Below are 18,923 nucleotides of genomic sequence, written 5' to 3'. Positions count from 1 at the left end.
ATGATGAAAATCTTGCATGAGTCTGATAATAAATATGATCCATGCGTATTAATAGGGTGATTTTGTGTGTAATTGGCTGAGATTGTTACCACAATGAAGACTATAATTCTGATCTGGTTTTGATAAAACTTGGAACTTGGGTTTACTTGATCAATTTCTGATCCGATTTGTTTAACAGTTTTGGTAAATGGTTTAATATCATCAAGATGTTAACTGATTTTTATTCTGAGCGAGATTTATGAATATTTATGAGCTGATCTTGCATTTGATCAGTTTTTTTATATTAAGAAGACTGATTATGCTTAGTGAATAGTCTTGTGTCATCAGGATTCTATTGAGTATACTTATGAGGGACAGCCATACATATTAATGATGTGATCTTGTATTTGGTCATCAGGATTCTGTTGAGTATACTTATGAGGGACAGCCATAGATATTAATGATGTGATCTTGTATTTGGTCATCAGGATTCTGTTGAGTATACTTATGAGGGACAGCCATACATATTAATGATGTGATCTTGTATTTGGTCATCAGGATTCTGTTGAGTATACTTATGAGGGACAGCCATAGATGTTAATGTTGTGATCTTGTATTTGGTCATCAGGATTCTGTTGAGTATACTTATGAGGGACAGCCATAGATATTAATGATGCGATCTTGTATTTGGTTGTCAGGATTCTGTTGAGTATACTTATGAGGGACAGCGATAGATGTTAATGATGTGATCTTGTATTTGGTCATCAGGATTCTGTTGAGTATACTTATGAGGGACAGCCTTACATGTTAATGATGTGATCTTGTATTTGGTCATCAGGATTCTGTTAAGTATACTAATGAGGGACAGCGATAGATGTTAATGATGTGATCTTGTATTTGGTCATCAGGATTCTGTTGAGTATACTTATGAGGGACAGCCATGCATGTTAATGATGTGATCTGTATTTGGTCATCAGGATTCTGTTGAGTATACTTATGAGGGACAGCCATACATATTAATGATGTGATCTTGTATTTGGTCATCAGGATTCTGTTGAGTATACTTATGAGGGACAGCCATAGATATTAATGATGTGATCTTGTATTTGGTCATCAGGATTCTGTTGAGTATACTTATGAGGGACAGCCATACATATTAATGATGTTATATTGTATTTGAGTGGCTGAGCTTATCAACACTATTAACTTTATTTATTACCAGATTTTGACAGATCTTGTTGAATAATCTTTATTGCCTGATGTGGGAGGAAATTATTTATTACCTAATCTTGTAACTGATTAGCTGAGATTGGCCTCACTCATGATTTAGAGACTTTATTTTTAATCTGTTTTGGGTACACATGGCAAACAGGTTTATAATTGTCACAATTTTGGATGAATACTGACTATACATAATAACTATGCTTGTAGCTTTGGAAAGAATTTTTTCTGACTATAGTAAAATTTGTTTGATGTGATATAGTGTTATAGATGTAGAATGTATTTTTCAGTGCTAAGTGCTACATAAGTCAACTTAGTGAAATCATAAACTGTTCAGATATGTAACCAGGTGAACACCATCAACTGTTAAGATATGTAAGCTAGGTGAACACCATCAACTGTTAAGCTATGTAAGTTAGGTGAACACCATCAACTGGTAAGATATATAACTAGGTGAACACCATCAACTGTTCAGATACATAACTAGGTGAACACCATCAACTGTTAAGATGTGTAAGCTTGGTTAACACCATCAACTGTTCAGATGTGTAACCAGGTGAACACCATCAACTGTTAAGATATGTAAGCTAGGTGAACACCATCAACTGTATAGATGTGTAAGATAGGTGAATACCATCAACTGTTAAGATATGTAACTAGGTGAACACCATCAGGTCCTTGTGGTCTTTTAAAATAAATCTCATGAACAATTTTTCACTGTTGTGGTTGAAAATATTAACTTCCTCTTTATGTCACATTGAGCACTGTGGGGTTTATAGCAGCAGTGTTTACCAAGTACTGTAGAATATTATATTGAGCATTGTGGAGTTTACATAGAGGCAGTGTTTAGTGTGCACTATAGAATATTACATTGAGTATTGTGGGGTTTACATAGAGTTAGTGTTTAATGAGTACTATCAAATATTATATTGAGTATTATGGGGTTTACATAGAGGTGGTGTTTAGTGAGTACTGTATAATATTATATTTAGTATTGTGGGGTTTACATAGAGGTAGTGTTTAATGAGTACTATCAAATATATTGAGTATTATGGGGTTTACATAGAGGCGGTGTTTAGTGAGTACTGTAGAATATTATATTGAGTATTCTGGGGTTTACATAGAGGTAGTTTTTAGTGAGTACTGTAGAATATTGAGTATTGTGGGGGTTACATAGAGGTAGTGTTTAGTGAGTACTATAGAATATATTGGGTATTGTGGGGTTTACATAGAAGTGTTGTTTAGTGAGTACTATAGAACAGGCTAATCTTCTATCAGTATATACTATATATTTTTCTGGCATATTTTTTTTTTTGATTTAATGATTTTATGCTTCATTTTACATTTTAAAACATTTAGAATGTTTTTCACAGATCACATCAATTAAAACAAAATATATCATCCCTATCCTTATGCCCCTAAAACTCTGATTTTTTTTCCCTTTTTCTTTTTCAGCTTCTTTTTAACAAAAGATTCAATAGGAAAGGTAAGTTTGAACTTGATTAAACTCAACCTAGAACATCTTGCCCAACCCCTGAAGCCCTGAACCATGACCTGCTCGTTTCTTCACAGAATCTGTCACATAAATAATGGGACTTAATGTCGTGTTTGATTATCTATAAAGTTTTGCACAAAACGTTTAAAAAGCAGTATAATTTAATAGAAAAAACACCTGAACTTTTGACTCCATATAGGGATCCGGTTACGGGTGCCAAAAATAAATACACTCTCTTGTAGATGATTAATTTCAAGTCAAGTATTATAGCAAGTTGGTGAAATTCGGTCATGGGCAAGTGATATACCAAGTTGGTAAAATTCAATTATGGGCAAGCAATATACCAAATTGGTGAAATTCAGTTATGGACAAGTAATATACCAGATTGCTAAAATTCAGTTGTGGGCAAGCAATATACCAAGTTGGTGGAATTCAGTTGTGGGCAAGCAATATACCAAGTTGTTGAAATTCAGTTATGGACAAGTGATACAGTAAGTTGGTAAAATTCAATTATGGGCAAGCAATATACGAAGTTGTTGAAATTCAATTATGGACAAGTGATACAGCAAGTTAGTGAAATTCAATTATGGGCAAGTGATATACCAAGTTGGTGAAATTCAATTATGGGCAAGTACTATAGCAAGTTGGTGAAATTCAATTATGGGCAAGCAATATACCAAGTTGGTGAAATTCAATTATAGACAAGTGATACAGCAAGTTGGTGAAATTCAATCATGGACAAGTGATATACCAAGTTCATGAAATTCAATTATGGGCAAGTAGTATTGCAAGTTGGTGAAATTCAATTATGGGCAAGCAATATACCAAGTTGGTATAATTCAATTATGGGCAAGCAATATACCAAGTTGGTGAAATTCATTTATGGACAGGTGGTATAGGAAGTTGGTAAAATTCAAATATGGGCAAGCAGTCTAACAAATTGGTGAAATTCAATTATGGGCAAGCAGTATGCCAAGTTGGTGGAATTCAGTTATAGGCAAGCAATATACCAAGTTGGTGAAATTCAACTTGGTAGATTAGAAGGAGAAAGTGTAATGGACAGATTGATGGTGTGTATGACAACCTCCCAGCACTTTCTAAAATAACATGGGGATTACTAGATTTGTTATCTATTGAACAATGAACATTTTCTTGCAGCTAAATAATGTTTGCTAGGAGATGAAGCCATGGTAATATGTCCATTGCAACAAATTTGGATCTTTCAAAGTGTTTCCAAGATTAATTTTTATAGAAAGACCACCCTGTCTTTCAGTTGTGTAATATGTTTGAATACCAAAAAATGTATTGGGGTGGTTGGGTTTGGAAAGTAGCAAACAATGAATGTGTTTTTCGTTGTTAATTATATAATCTTTAGTTGTTAAGTGTTTGTACTCTGTCAGACATTAAGAGTTCAGTGTTTGTATTCTGTCAGACATTAAGAGTTTAGTGTTTGTACTCATTCAGTCATTAGGAGTTAAGTGTTTGTAACTTGTCAGACATTAAGAGTTAGGTGTTTGTACTCCGTCAGTCATTAGGAGTTAAGTGTGTGTACTCTTATCAGGCAATAGAAGTTAAGTGTTTGTACTCTGTTAGACATTAGAATTTAAGTGTTTGTACTCTGTCAGACATTAAGAGTTTGGTGTTTGTACTCTGTCAAACATTAAGAGTTTGGTGTTTGTACTCAGTCGGTCATTAAGAATTTGGAAATTATTTTTATTAACTTCGGTATGTTGGTAATTCTGTATACATTGTGCGCTTAACTTTTCGTCCATGATGTAGATTGTAATGGTTATTTGCATATAGCATTATGTAGGTAACTTTTGCCCATGATTGTAGATTATATTTTAAGCTATTGATCATTTGTAAATAACTTGTTTACTTGGATTTGAGTTCAGGACATTGGTTTTTCCATGTGAAAAACAATGGCCTACTGGATGGTCGCCATGTTTTTTTAAATTAAAATTTAAGTTAAAGACCTGATCTTGTTTACAATCTAGACTTTCTTGGAAACAAACTTTTGACCCACATCCTGGTCACCTTATTGTGACTTAGTTCTCTATATTACGTTATTTACGTCAAAATGAGTCATTCAGATTATATTATCAATCTAGTGGAATCAGTCTCTTAGTTGTGTTGAGTTATAATGTGAGAGGATTTATTTATTTAAATTATTCATTGGAATTACAAAGTTTTTATTGACTTTTGGACTAAAACACTATTTGGGGATTATTGTGTATTCATTCAGAGACATTCTGGATTATGTCATTATGAAACAGCTAGACTATTGGCACATCAAAACATTCAATACTAGAATTCATTTGGGACACTATACTTTTGGTCATGTGATGGAACTTATAGGACTATTTGGGAATTAAATTCACAGTACTTTAAGTTCCTTTTAAATTTTCACTTTGTATTCTAGTGAAATTATTTGTTGAATTTGTCTAAATTTGTTGGTTATGCTTTCTCTGTTATTTAGTTTAATACCACAGGAGTTGTAACAATGTATGTATATTTTATTAATTTATTTTAGTCTCGAGCCAAGGTAGCTACAGATTTATTAGCTGAGCTTAATGAAGATGTAAACGGTGACTTTCTAGAAGAGGTAAGAAATGAAATTACCATTTGGAAGGGTATGCCCATGAACAGTTTATGAGATTACAAGGAAATGTTGTAGATGACATTTATCATGGCCTTTACACAAACCCAATTTAGGCTTATCTTGTATAGATGAATTTGCAAATACATATACATCACTCCCTCAGTATTGGATTCTTTATTGTAACTTAGGTTACAACATTTAACAAAATTTCTAAATGTGTACATGATCATCAGTAACCAGAATAGAGCCATTTAATCGACATGATTAAAGACTAATTCCCCCCCATTAGGCGTACTGAACAGCTGGTCTCACACAACATGCAATTCTTTGATTTCTTTTGTCTTTTACCTCTTATTATGACAGAAGCCAGTTTATGAGACAAGTCTTTAATATATATGTCTGACAAATTATGTCAGACATGCCTCGCATTGTTGTGGTATTGATTTCTACTTATTTATATATATATATATATATATATATATATATATATATATATATATATATATATATATATATATAGTTAGATAATGAAAATAAATTGATGGAGCCAGACATACCATGTGGATGTGTGCATGGAAGACTTTTCTAGGATGGTGGAGCCAGACATACCATGTGGATGTTTGCATTGGAGGCTTTTATAGGATGGTGGAGCCAGACATACCATGTGGATGTGTGCATGGAAGGCTTTTCTAGGATGGTAGAGCCAGACATACCATGTGGATGTGTACATGGAAGACTTTTCTAGGATGGTGGAGCCAGACATACCATGTGGATGTGTACATGGAAGGCTTTTCTAGGATGGTGGAGCCAGACATACCATGTGGATGTGTGCATGGAAGGCTTTTCTAAGATGGTGGAGCCAGACATACCATGTGGATGTGTGCATGGAAGGTTTTTCTAGGATGGTGGAGCCAGACATACCATGTGGATGTGTACATGGAAGACTTTTCTAGGATGGTGGAGCCAGACATACCATATGGATGTTTGCATTGGAGGCCTTTATAGGATGGTGGAGCCAGACATACCATGTGGATGTGTGCATGGAAGGCTTTTCTAGGATGGTAGAGCCAGACATACAATGTGGATGTGTACAAGGAAGACTTTTCTAGGATGGTGGAGCCAGACATACCATGTGGATGTGTACATGGAAGGCTTTTCTAGGATGGTGGAACCAGACATACCATGTGGATGTGTGCATGGAAGGCTTTTCTAGGATGGTGGAGCCAGACATACCATGTGGATGTGTGCATGGAAGGTTTTTCTAGGATGGTGGAGCCAGACATACCATGTGGATGTGTGCATTGGAGGCCTTTATAGGATGGTGGAGCCAGACATACCATGTGGATGTTTGCATTGGAGGCCTTTATAGGATGGTGGAGCCAGACATACCATGTGGATGTGTGCATGGAAGGCTTTTCTAGGATGTTGGAGCCAGACATACCATGTGGATGTGTACATGGAAGACTTTTCTAGGATGGTGGAGCCAGATATACCATGTGAATGTGTACATGGAAGGCTTTTCTAGGATGGTGGAGCCAGACATACCATGTGGATGTGTGCATGGAAGGCTTTTCTAGGATGGTGGAGCCAGACATACCATGTGGATGTTTGCATTGGAGGCCTTTATAGGATGGTGGAGCCAGACATACCATGTGGATGTTTGCATTGGAGGCCTTTATAGGATGGTGGAGCCAGACATACCATGTGGATGTTTGCATTGGAGGCCTTTATAGGATGGTGGAGCCAGGTGTACCATGTGGATGTGTGCATTGGAGGCCTTTATAGGATGTTGGAGCCAGACATACCATGTGGATGTTTGCATTGGAGGCCTTTATAGGATGGTGGAGCCAGACATACCATGTTGATGTTTGCATTGGAGGCCTTTATAGGATTAACAATGAAACTGTGCAGTGGCTTAAAAACTTGAAATAGTGTTTCTTATAAATAAAATGTTGCAAATCAAATGTTCTTTGATAAAACATAACATAGTAAAAGGAAAATTTTATCGACGATATCAGAAAATACAATGCTGTGTAATGTGTGTTACAACCAATTCTCATTGGGTTTTCCTAGTAATGCCACATTAGATGTGAAAATCATACTTGCCACAAGAAAGGAAGTAACAGATAAATCGTATCAAACAATGCTTTTAAAAAGAGATTTGGAAATATTATTTAATTAAAAGGGATAGTTTCTGCATCACTGACAACCACATGCATGTTTGCATGTTTACTGACTTTGTAAACGTTTACAGGCAGTAAACTAAATTTGGCCATTTACACATGTAACGATTGTAGCCTTAATTATGACACATCCTTTTATAAGATGGACAGTGTTATAATGAGGGAGTGTTATGTACAGGGATGCCATCTTATCCAGAGTTATGTTATAAACAAAACTTTGTTATAATGGGATGTACACAGTATCACAAATAGTAAATTAAATGAACAGCAATTATTAAGCAAATTAAAGCATTTTATTTGGTTCCATGACTATACCCACATTATTTTGAGGTATGCAATAAACTTTTTAATTGGATCAATGACTATACCTACATTATTTTGAGGCATACAGTAAACGTTTTAATTGGTTCCATGACTATACCCACATTATTTTGAGGTATACAATAAACACTTTAATTGATTCCATGACAATACCTGCATTATTCGGAGGTATACAATAAACACTTTAATTGGATCCATAACTATACCTACATTATTTTGAGGTACAGACTAAACACTTTAATTGAATCAATGACTACACCTACATTATTATGAAGTATTTGCTGAACTGAAGGCTTTTATACCTTGATTGAAATAGTGTTAATTTTGCTATCAAGCATCCATCAATGAGCCGAGATATGTCAACCTTCTCATTTATTCATTGCACACAATGTCTGTTGTGCCAGTCTCCACCCTCTTGTAGATTTTCTCAATGTGACTGCTTTCTCCTCACTACAGTGTACACAATGATTAAATTTAAGAAAGAATTGGTTTGGTCGAAATTGTGTTACTATAATATCTAAGACCAAATGTTGCAAAGATAAGTACTCTATATATTTCCACAGTTGTACTTTATAACTGAGTAGCTGAAGGACTTGACCATTTTGGTGCTATAATCAAAATAAATGTAGAATCCAGGCAAGCTCAGATACACAAAATTTTCACTTTCTGTGAGTATTGACAGTTAAGTTTGTAATTATCATATGGTTAATATAATTACTGCACATAAACAGTTAAGTTTGTAATTATCATATAGTTAATATAATTACTGCACATAAACAGTTAAGTTTGTAATTATCATATAGTTAATATAATTACTGCACATAAACAGTTAAGTTTGTAATTATCATATAGTTAATATAATTACTGCACATAAACAGTTAAGTTTGTAATTATCATATAGTTAATATAATTACTGCACATAAACAGTGAAATTGACATTGCTACTTCAAAACATAATGTGAAAACTGCTTTCTTCAGTCTGTTTTTTAAAATATCATTAGAAAAGAAACACAAATACATAGGAAATATGATTGCTTTTTATGTGAATGTCTACATCCTGTCACCAGAGATAGTACCATACCTGGATGATGTAATGTTATAGTCTCAGCTCATGCTCATTTTTGCCTCTAATAGTTTCGTTGTTTGTTCATTGTTGTTGTTCAAGAGATTGAGTGAGATTTTAAAGTTGGATTAAATTTAATTAATAATAGAGGAATGCAGCTATTTTTCACTGTGTTCACAATATAGTTACTTATGATAGAGTGCAAACTTGACCAAAGAAAAAAGAGAGAGAGAGAAATAATATCTTCCAGTTTATTGTATCACAGTATTTCAAACTGACATGCCATACATAGAGAGAGTAAAATAATCTTTGGTATAGATTTCAGCAAGATATGGGAGAAAAATGTCTCTGCATTTGCACAATAATACTGGAATTTTCAATTTCCGTGTCCATAATGCAAGCTCATTTTATATTTGTGTACAACCATGAATTAAGTTATTGGACATCTGATGAAATACTAAATTGGTTAGATGTTTTATAAAGCAGATAAATTCAACTCCATGGGAATATTTTTGGTACACTAAATTCATCCTCCAGTCGTTAAATATAGGACTTGTAGCTTCTGTTCACACACACACATCCATCCATCCATCCATCCACACACACACACACACACACACACATATATTGGCTGCTTAGATTGGGGCTTTTATCAGCAAGCAGACATCAGTTATCAAGTATGCAGTCTTATTTATTATCAGGAAGTGAACGGAGTAAATCCTTTATTCAGCTTTCTAAGCTATTGACTGTTGAAGAGTAATCTCAGGTTCAGCAGGCAGTGAGTATGGTATGATTGATCCATAACTCGTGGTAGCTTGTTCTGAGACAATGTATGGATTGAAGTGTGTTCCTGAGCTATTGACTATTAATAAGTAGCATCTGGCTGTGAAATGATTGATCCAAAGCTCAGCATAACTTCTTTGAGACCAATCGGATTAACACATGGATGGAAACAAAGAGAAGGTTGATGCATCCCCAATCAAATTAACACATGGATCGAAACAGAGAGAAAGTTGATGCATCCCCAATCAGATTTACACATGGATGGAAACAAAGAGAAGGTTGATAAATCCCCATTTGGATTAACACATTGATAGAAACAAGGAGAAGGTTGATGCATCCCCAATTGGATTGACACATGGATGGAAACAAAGAGTGCATCCTATGTCTTTGTTGAGTTAACACAAATTTTTTTACTCTGGCTTATAGTTAAGGACCAATGTAATCTGTTATATACTCACTAAATAGATCATAAAATAAAAATTGGTTATAGTCACTGAGGGTTTATGTGGGAAAATTTATGTAAAACTTGAGAGTTCTTTGTTAGTCTAAAATGTATCAGCATGCTTCTTTATTTTGATCCCAAAGTTTGAGTCTTTTTGCTGCCCGAGGGTCAAAGGTCAACTGGGTATATGCATTTGATTTTTCATACCCAGCAAACTTGTCAAGAACAGCTACTTATGGGAAAAGGCTCAACTGGCCTTCATACACAGGTGACCTCTAAATGCAAGTTTGTCTTTCAAACTTGGCTCTTGAATGAATAACTTGTGTGGACTACCATTATTATCATTGTTATTAAAAAAATTATTCAGGCAATTGACATAACTTCCTATTTTAAGAATTCATTTATTGATAAATTCTGGTGGAAAAAGATTTCATTGATATATTTTTTTTTCAAACTTATTCTCTGGCTAGTTTTCATGTATGTTTTGGACTTCAGGCCTTAGTTCTAGTTTTCATGTAGTATGTTTTGGACTACAGGCATTAGTTCTAGATTTCATGTATGATTTGGAGTCCAGGCATTAGCTTTATTTTTCATGTAGTTTGGTTTGGACTCCAGACATTAGCTTTATTTTTCATGTAGGATGTTTTGGACTACAGGCATTAGTTCTAGATTTCATGTATGTTTTGGAGTCCAGGCATTAACTTTATTTTTCATATAGTATGTTTTGGTCTCCATGCATTAGTTTTAGTTTTCATGTAGTATGTTTTGGACTCAGGCATTAGTTGTAGATTGCATGTAGTATGTTTTTTTCTCCAGGCATTAGTTGTAGATTGCATGTAGTATGTTTTTTTCTCCAGGCATTAGTTCTAGTTTTCATGTAGTATATTTTGGACTCCAGGCATTAGTTCTAGTTTTCATTTAGTATGTTTTGGACTCCATGCATTAGTTTTAGCTTTCATGTAGTATGTTTTGGACTCAGGCATTAGTTGTAGATTGCATGTAGTATGTTTTTTTGTCCAGGCGTTAGTTCTAGTTTTCATGTAGTATATTTTGGACTCCAGGCATTAGTTCTAGTTTTCATTTAGTATGTTTTGGACTCCAGGCATTAGTTCTAGTTTTCATGTAGTATGTTTTGGACTCCAGGCATTAGTTGTAGTTTTCTTGTAGTATGTTTTGGACTCCAGGCATTAGTTCTAGTTTTCATGTAGTATATTTTGGACTCCAGGCATTAGTTCTAGTTTTCATGTAGTATGCTTTTTTCTCCAGGTATTAGTTCTACTTTTCATTTAGTATGTTTTGGACTCCAGGCATTAGTTCTAGTTTTCATGTAGTATGTTTTGGACTCCAGGCATTAGTTCTAGTTTTCATGTAGTATGTTTTGGACTCCAGGCATTAGTTCTAGTTTTCATGTAGTATGTTTTGGACTCCAGGCATTAGTCCTAGATTTCATGTAGTATGCTTTGGACTCGAGGCAGTAGTTCTAGTTTTCATGTAGTATGTTCTAGACTCCAGGAGTTAGCACTGTTTTTCATTTAGTATGTTTAGGACTCCAGGAGTTAGCTCTATTTTTCATGTATGTTCTTGACTCCAGGCATTAGCTCTATCTTTCATGCAGTATGTTTTGGACTCCATGTGTTATCTCTGTTTTTCATGTAGTATATTTTTTACTTCCGGAGTTAGCTCTATTTTTCATGTATGTTTTTGACTCCAGGCATTAGCTCTATTTTTCATGTAGTATGTTATGTACTCCAGGAGTTAGTTTTCATGTAGTATGTTTTGGACTCCAGGAGTTACCTATCTTGGTTGCATATAATATTGCAGCTGGAGTTGGCTGCCTCAAAATTAACAAATTCGAACTATAGGATGTGTCAACCCAATGACTGACAGGGTCACCTTTGTTTAAAGACTTGTGATGCTTTTCAAGTTGAAACACTGTTCTCATCATATATTTGTCATCAAATATGCATGAGTTTTTGTCCTAAGTTTTATGTTCTTGCAGAAAATGGCATATCATTACTTGAAACTTTTAACTAAGATAAGATCCTATATGAAATATTCACTGTAATGTTGGTCCATTATCGATTATTGGAGTAAAAAGAATAACTTGATGATAAAATGTTCTTCTCAAATATGGATGGATATTTCATTCAGATCTGGTATGTACTTTGTGACTCTGTTTTTACTAGGGGCATAATATGTTTTGCACAAACTGTATTTATATATGCTGACTTTTGCATGCTATTATAATCCTTAATCAGTTTTTTTGGCATAAGGCCAAGTGAGCTTTTGTTATGGCACTAAGATTATTGTGTAGCAGTCTGTCAAACAGTTGCTTGTTACTACTCTGGAGTCCATGTTTCTGATCTTCTTTCTATCAAACTTAGAATGTGGGTGTATATGATGAGTTTCATAATGATAATGATCCATGCATATTAATGAGGTGAAATAGCATCTGAATGGTTAATCTTCTTACTACTTAAAAATGTCATACTTCTGCACTGATTTTGATAAGATGTGGAAAATGTGCTATAACGACTCCATGGTCTTAAACTAAGTAACACAAAAGATTGATAACCAGCAAGTTTAATAAAATTCAACAATAATTTGTTTCCCTAGAATACAAAGTGAAAATTTAAAAAGAGTTTATCATGAATTAAATCCCAAATAGTTCTATAAGTTCTGTCGTAAGTCCAGAAGTATAGAGTATTCCAAATATTATCTGTTACTATATTCAGAGAAAATAGTTCAGATTATGCCACAGTTTAGTGGGCTAAACTACCATTATAAAAGCTGACTTGAATAACTGATGAAATGGAGAAAAATACACAACAAACACATTTACTCAATAATGAACTGCCTTACTATGACACAATTCAAAAGATGAAGCTAGACTCTCTCATAAACACATTCATCAAACGATATCACTATACTGTGAATATTTTATTAAACAAACAATTAGTATGGTTCATATAATCATATGCTGTTATTATAAAAATGAGAATGGTTTATAGAACCATATGAACTGAAAATTCAAAGTCACAATTCAAGGTCTTATTACACAGTTCAAAATTCACATCCATGATGCCATAGAGTTATTCTTCTATTAGCTATGAGGCTATATGCAACCATCTAAGCTACCATGCTGCCATATATGCTGTCTTACTGCCAGCTATGCTGCTACACTAACAACTATGCTGCCACACTGCCAACCCTATCAAACTGCCAGCCTTGTTCTGCCACACTGTCAGCCCTTTGCTGTAACATTACTTGCCCTATCATCCTTCTAGCTCTTTGCTGCCACACTGCCAGCCCTATCATACTGCCAACCCTGTGGTGCCACACTGCTTGCCCTATTATACTGCCAGCCCTGTGCTGCCAGGTTGCCAGTCCTATTAGCTACAAATAGACCAAACTGGCTTATTTATTATATTAATAAATATCTTTAATAATAAAATATATAAATCCCATGAGTCATGAAGAGCATATAAAAATAGACTTGTAATTATTCCAAAAGCCATTAAAATGCTACCTTTATTTTCTATTTCACAAAAAAGACCTTAATGATAAAATACATGAAAGTGACTATTCTTCATACCCAAACACACAGTGTTCTGAATTTTTTAATGAAGAATAAAAGAAAAAATGTACATCCCCATAGGACATTTAAAGTAAGGATACAATTAAAAATAAAAGTTTGTAAAGTAAACTACTACTCAGCCCTATGGCTGTAGTAAATTGTCTAAAGTAGACACTACCTGATCAGATCTTGAGATTACTGTACTCACCCCTATGGCTGTAGTAAATTGTCTAAAGTAGACACTACCTGATAAGATCTTGGGATTGTTGTACTCACCCCTATGGCTGTAGTAAATTGTCTAAAGTAGTCACTACCTGATAAGATCTTGAGATTACTGTACTCACCCCTGTGGCTGTAGTAAATTGTCTAAAATAGACATTACCTGATAAGATCTTGGGATTACTGTACTCACCCCTATGGCTGTAGTAAATTGTCTAAAGTAGACACTACCTGATACGGTCTGGGGATTATTGTACTCAACCTTATAGCTGTAATAAATTGTCAAAAGTAGACACTACCTGATCAGATCTTGGGATTATTGTACTCAACCTTATAGCTGTAATAAATTGTCAAAAGTAGACACTACCTGATCAGCTCTTGAGATTACCGTGCCCACACCTAGCATATGCTTCCTATAAGTACTAAACAGTTGTACAAGACCCAAGGGTAAAACGCCTGTGTACATCATGAAATATGGGTAACTAGCTATGACCGACAATGGGATGCACCTATTACTCAGTTACTATTTGTCGAGGTTTTACATTGAAAGCATTTAAAATTTAAAAAAATAATGTTAAATTAAAAAAATTAGCAAACCAATACACCTCAGGGATTAAATTGAATAATCTATAATTTGAAGATGAAGAAAATACATGAAATAAAAACATATATGTAAAATAAATAATTAAAAAATTAGATTGTTTTAAGTTGACTAATTTTTTATATATATCATTGGAAATTAATTTGCTTATAACATAAAACTAAAAAAAAAAGAAATCATAAGTAAACTAATAGATATAAGGAATTAATTTGATGTGTTATGTTTAAAAACCAGGTAAGTAATGTTTGTGTGTTTCTGATTAACACCAGTAACCACATTGCCCATCAAGACTTAAAAGTCACTAGCACCCTACAATGGTATTGCTATGTTAAGATGTCAGAAATACTTGTTGTTTTTCTGCTGTCACAAGTACATTTCATATTTTATTGCATTCATATTTTACATATAATTAGTCAAGCATATTATTATGTGCTTGTCTCCAGAATTACTTCCAAATTACAGTAATTAACCTAAATTGACAGATTCTGCAATATCCTAGATGCCAACCCTATACATTTTCTGACCATGAATCAGAATTTAAAAAAACAGCTAAGAAACAAATGTAAGATTTTTTAAACATTTTGACCATACCACATTTAATTCATTTATAGATAACAGTAATAGAGATGATGCATGTGTTGATTTTCACTTTTTGCCCACTAATTTTGGTGCCTCTTGAACACAGACTCCTGTAAACATGATTTTATAATGGCTACTTTGCATACCATTTGCTAATCATGGTTGGTTGAAATTGATAGTAGGTTATTTAAGTAATTATATAGAGGGTGTGTGTATGTCTAACTATCAAAAAACTTCATGTTATTGAGTAATACTGGTAAGTTATTTTTACAAAGAAATAAAATTGGGTCACGTAATTATGATTCAGTTTAGGTTAATGGAGGAGGAAAATTAGTTTTAAACATTAATCAATCCAATGTTCCTAACAGAGAATATAGCAATTAAGTCCTCCAATCATTTTTTTCTCACCCCACAGTTTCACTACATGTTTAAATTTGGTTTCGCAAGTATTCATTTCTTACTTACCTAGGTGAGTGATATTAAGCTCATTTGGGTCTCTTGTTTTTGACTTATAATAATTCCTGTCCACTTAAAGAAAGAAATGAAGAACAGCAGTAGCACAGTTGGTAGATCATCAAACTCATAATCCAAAGGTCACAGGTCAGATACCTCCCCAAGCTATCCCAGATTGTCTACCTCCATGGGTCTTTGGGAAGGTCACTAAACCCCCATTTCCTGATGTAGCCATTAGTCTGTTAAAAGTGACATTAAAACAAGCAACACAACAGCCATAAACAGTGTTGAAAACTGAATTTGATATTTAGTATAATGAACATTAGTACATAGGAAGGGCTTACTTTTTTGCAGGATACATCTTGCTATTGACCACAAAAGCAGGTGACCATTTAATTCATGACTAATGACAAGAAAATTATCACAGGGTGAGATAGGAATGGCTATGGAGCCCAGGCAGGTTTCACTTAACCTCTCAAAATTTCTTCCTTGAATTGAGATTATTTTGTTTAATCTTTCTTATTTATAAGTTTGTCAACAATGCTTTTTGCACAGAACATTCAGTTTGTATCTGGAATTAAGTTCATCTTCATCATCATCAATCCCTTAACCCAAGAGGTCGTTGGGGCACCACAGTTGACTTTACATCTTTCGCTATTCTCTACTGCCCTATGATTATGGGAATGTTGGTATCTTTCCATATTGGTCTCAACCTTGTTATTGCTGCTGTTGTCAGGGCAATCCTGCTGTTGTCTGGCAATCCTGCAAAGTAGTTCTGTTTTGGAGCCCTCATCTGTGGTAATGGATCCCAAGTACTTGAAGCTTGTGACTGTTTCCAGCTTCTGTCCACTGACCTTTTATTCTGCACTGATGCTGTTGGTATTGTTTGTCAATAGTTTGGTTTTCTCTGCTCTAGTCTCCATACCATATGCTGTGGAGGTTGTGTTGAGGCACTCAGTCATGTCATCCAGTTCTTTTCATCTCCTGCTAAACCATCAATATCATCTGCAAAGCGAGGGTAGGTGATTGTTCTTCCTCCAATGCTGACAGTACCCTTGTGGTCATGCAAGGCATCCTCCATGATCCTTTCCAGGAAAATGTTGAAGAGTGTAGGTGACAGTATAGATCCCTGTCTGACTTCAACTGTTGTTCGAAACCAATCTCCTCTGCTGCCATTGATGAGGACATCACTTGTGACTTTGTCATAGAGGTGCTCAACAACCTGCACCAGGTTTGAGCTGATGTTTTACTTCCTCATAGCTGCCCATACGGCTGCATGCCATACCCTATCAAAGGCCTTTTTGAAATCTATAAAGTCATGGTATAGATTCTGCTGATGCTGAAGGTATTTCTTGCAAAGGAATCTGAGATTGAAGATTTGTTTTCTGGTGCTCCTTCCTGCTTGGAAGCCTGCCTGCTCTTCAGCAATAATTTTCTCTGCCTGAGGCTTTTGTCTGTTGAGAATTATCTTCAACTTGACTTTGTTCTGTCGACTGATCAGACTGATGGTTCATTAGTTTTGACATAGCTGTAAGTTTTCTTTCTTGGGAAGTACAATGACCAAGGATTGAATCCATGTGGTGGGCCATTCTCCTGTTTGCCATATCTTGTTGCAGATTGTTGTCAGGACTGTGACTATCTCTTCTCCTCCTGCTTGAATGAGCTCTGCTGGTATGTTGTCAACACCGGCTGACTTTCCATTCTTCAGTGACCTAACTGCAATTTCTACTTCATGAAGAATGAGGTTGTCATCATGTTCTTCTGCCTGAGGGCAATTTAGTACTGCTGGATCTCCTTGGGTCTTATGATTGTACAATTCAGAGCAGTATTCTGTCCATCGTTTGAGAATCTCTTGATCTTCTTTGAGGCATTTTCCTGATTTGTCTTGGATGGTGGTAGTTTTCCCTTGTTTATGGGTTGTGAGATCTTTCACCAGTTGATAGGCCACTTTGCTGTCATTTCTACTCAGACTGTCTTCAGTTTTGCAGCATTGTCTTTCTATGCAGGATTCCTTTGCCGTTTTCATGCTTTTCCTGATCATGTTGTTTATCTCTCTGTATTTTCTAGCTCCTTCACGATTCCTTTTGCCCTTCTTCAGCCAATGGTTTCGCTAGCTGTGCTAGTCACAGTTGTGTTGAATGTGGTTGTTAAGGACTCAAGGAAGGTGTCTTGGTTGTCTTGGCTGTGCTAGTCACAGTTGTGTTGAATGTGGTTGTTAAGGACTCAAGGAAGGTGTCTTGGTTGTCCAGGTCTTATTAAAGGTGCACATTTACCACCTATCATTTGTGTTGAATGTGGTTGTCAATGTGGGAATTAAGTTACCCTCATATAACCGTTAATTGTCCTCTTGTCATATTTTTGAGGAAATATTTTAGATTTCTATAAAATGTGATAATTTCCTGAACTCTTTTTTCAAGGTTAACAAGATTTCTCTGTCTTAAGTTCTAAAATTAAAAAGGCAATTTGACTTTCACTATATATTCCTCAGACATAAAATACAGGCGTTATCTGGAGAATAATAAGCAAAATAAAATCTCAATTCGAGGAAAAACATTGAGAATTTTAGTGAAACCAGGGCCAGGTGACTAGTGTATAAAGACAATCACTAAGGTTGGTTGCTCTGTTCATGGTTATTTGGTGGGGATATGGAAAGTTTTAAAGATATGGTTAAGTTCCTTTGGGGTAAGGATGTACCCTGGAGTCAACAGTAGTTGCATTAATAAAAATTTATTTTTTCATGTCCAGTAAGTATATATATGGTTATCAGGTGGAGTTTCAGTAGTTACCAAGGTAGGACCAAGAGGCAAAGTCTTCTCAAGTAGAGATGGTCCTAACGGTCAAAGTTGATTGTATGTATGAATTTGAATTTTCATGTCCAGTAAGTATATGTATGGTTATCAGGTGGGGTTTCAGTAGTTACCAAGGTAGGACCAAGAGGCAAAGTCTTCTCGAGTAGAGATGGTCCTAAAGGTCAAAGTTGATTGTATGTATGAATTTGAATCTTCATGTCCAGTAAGTATATGTATGGTTATATGGGGGTATCTCAATATTTTCTAAGTTATGCCCCATGGGTCAAGTCCTGGAGTTAGGGGTTACCACGAGGGTCAATGTCAGTTTCATTTATAAATTTATCTGTCCAGTAAGTGTATTTATGGTTATAGGGTAGTTGCTTGTAAATCAGCCATAGTTGACAATTAAATATTCATCAGCATGATGTCTTTTCCAGGATGCTGAGAAATTGCTTGATTCCAACCCAGATTTCTTCTCTCAGTTTTCTATAGTTGTGGCCACCAACTTGTGTGAAAGGTATTTGCTTCGTTTAGAAATTCATAACTTATTTCTTGGATCCTTGTGAAAAACTCTTTTAACCCATACATTACAAAAAATTTCATGTTTTGAATCACT

General features: G+C 34.9%; 1 protein-coding gene across 2 annotated transcripts in view; it reads left to right on the top strand.

Annotated features, from left to right (window-relative positions):
* Positions 1-18,923, top strand: part of LOC149787282 (NEDD8-activating enzyme E1 regulatory subunit-like) — a 176,003-nt gene that overhangs the window by 32,258 nt on the left and 124,822 nt on the right. For both annotated transcript variants that reach the window (XM_089977816.1, XM_089977815.1), the window contains exons 4-6: positions 2,656-2,686; positions 5,229-5,300; positions 18,745-18,824. In XM_089977816.1, the coding sequence (XP_089833942.1) occupies positions 2,656-2,686; positions 5,229-5,300; positions 18,745-18,824 (183 nt within the window). The remainder of the gene's footprint in view (positions 1-2,655; positions 2,687-5,228; positions 5,301-18,744; positions 18,825-18,923) is intronic.

The sequence above is a fragment of the Sinohyriopsis cumingii genome, chromosome 12, assembly GCF_028554795.1.
Source record: "Sinohyriopsis cumingii isolate HCF-2022 chromosome 12, ASM2855479v2, whole genome shotgun sequence".
Taxonomy (NCBI): Eukaryota; Metazoa; Mollusca; class Bivalvia; order Unionida; family Unionidae; genus Sinohyriopsis; species Sinohyriopsis cumingii.
This window is presented reverse-complemented; position numbering and strand designations above follow the sequence as displayed.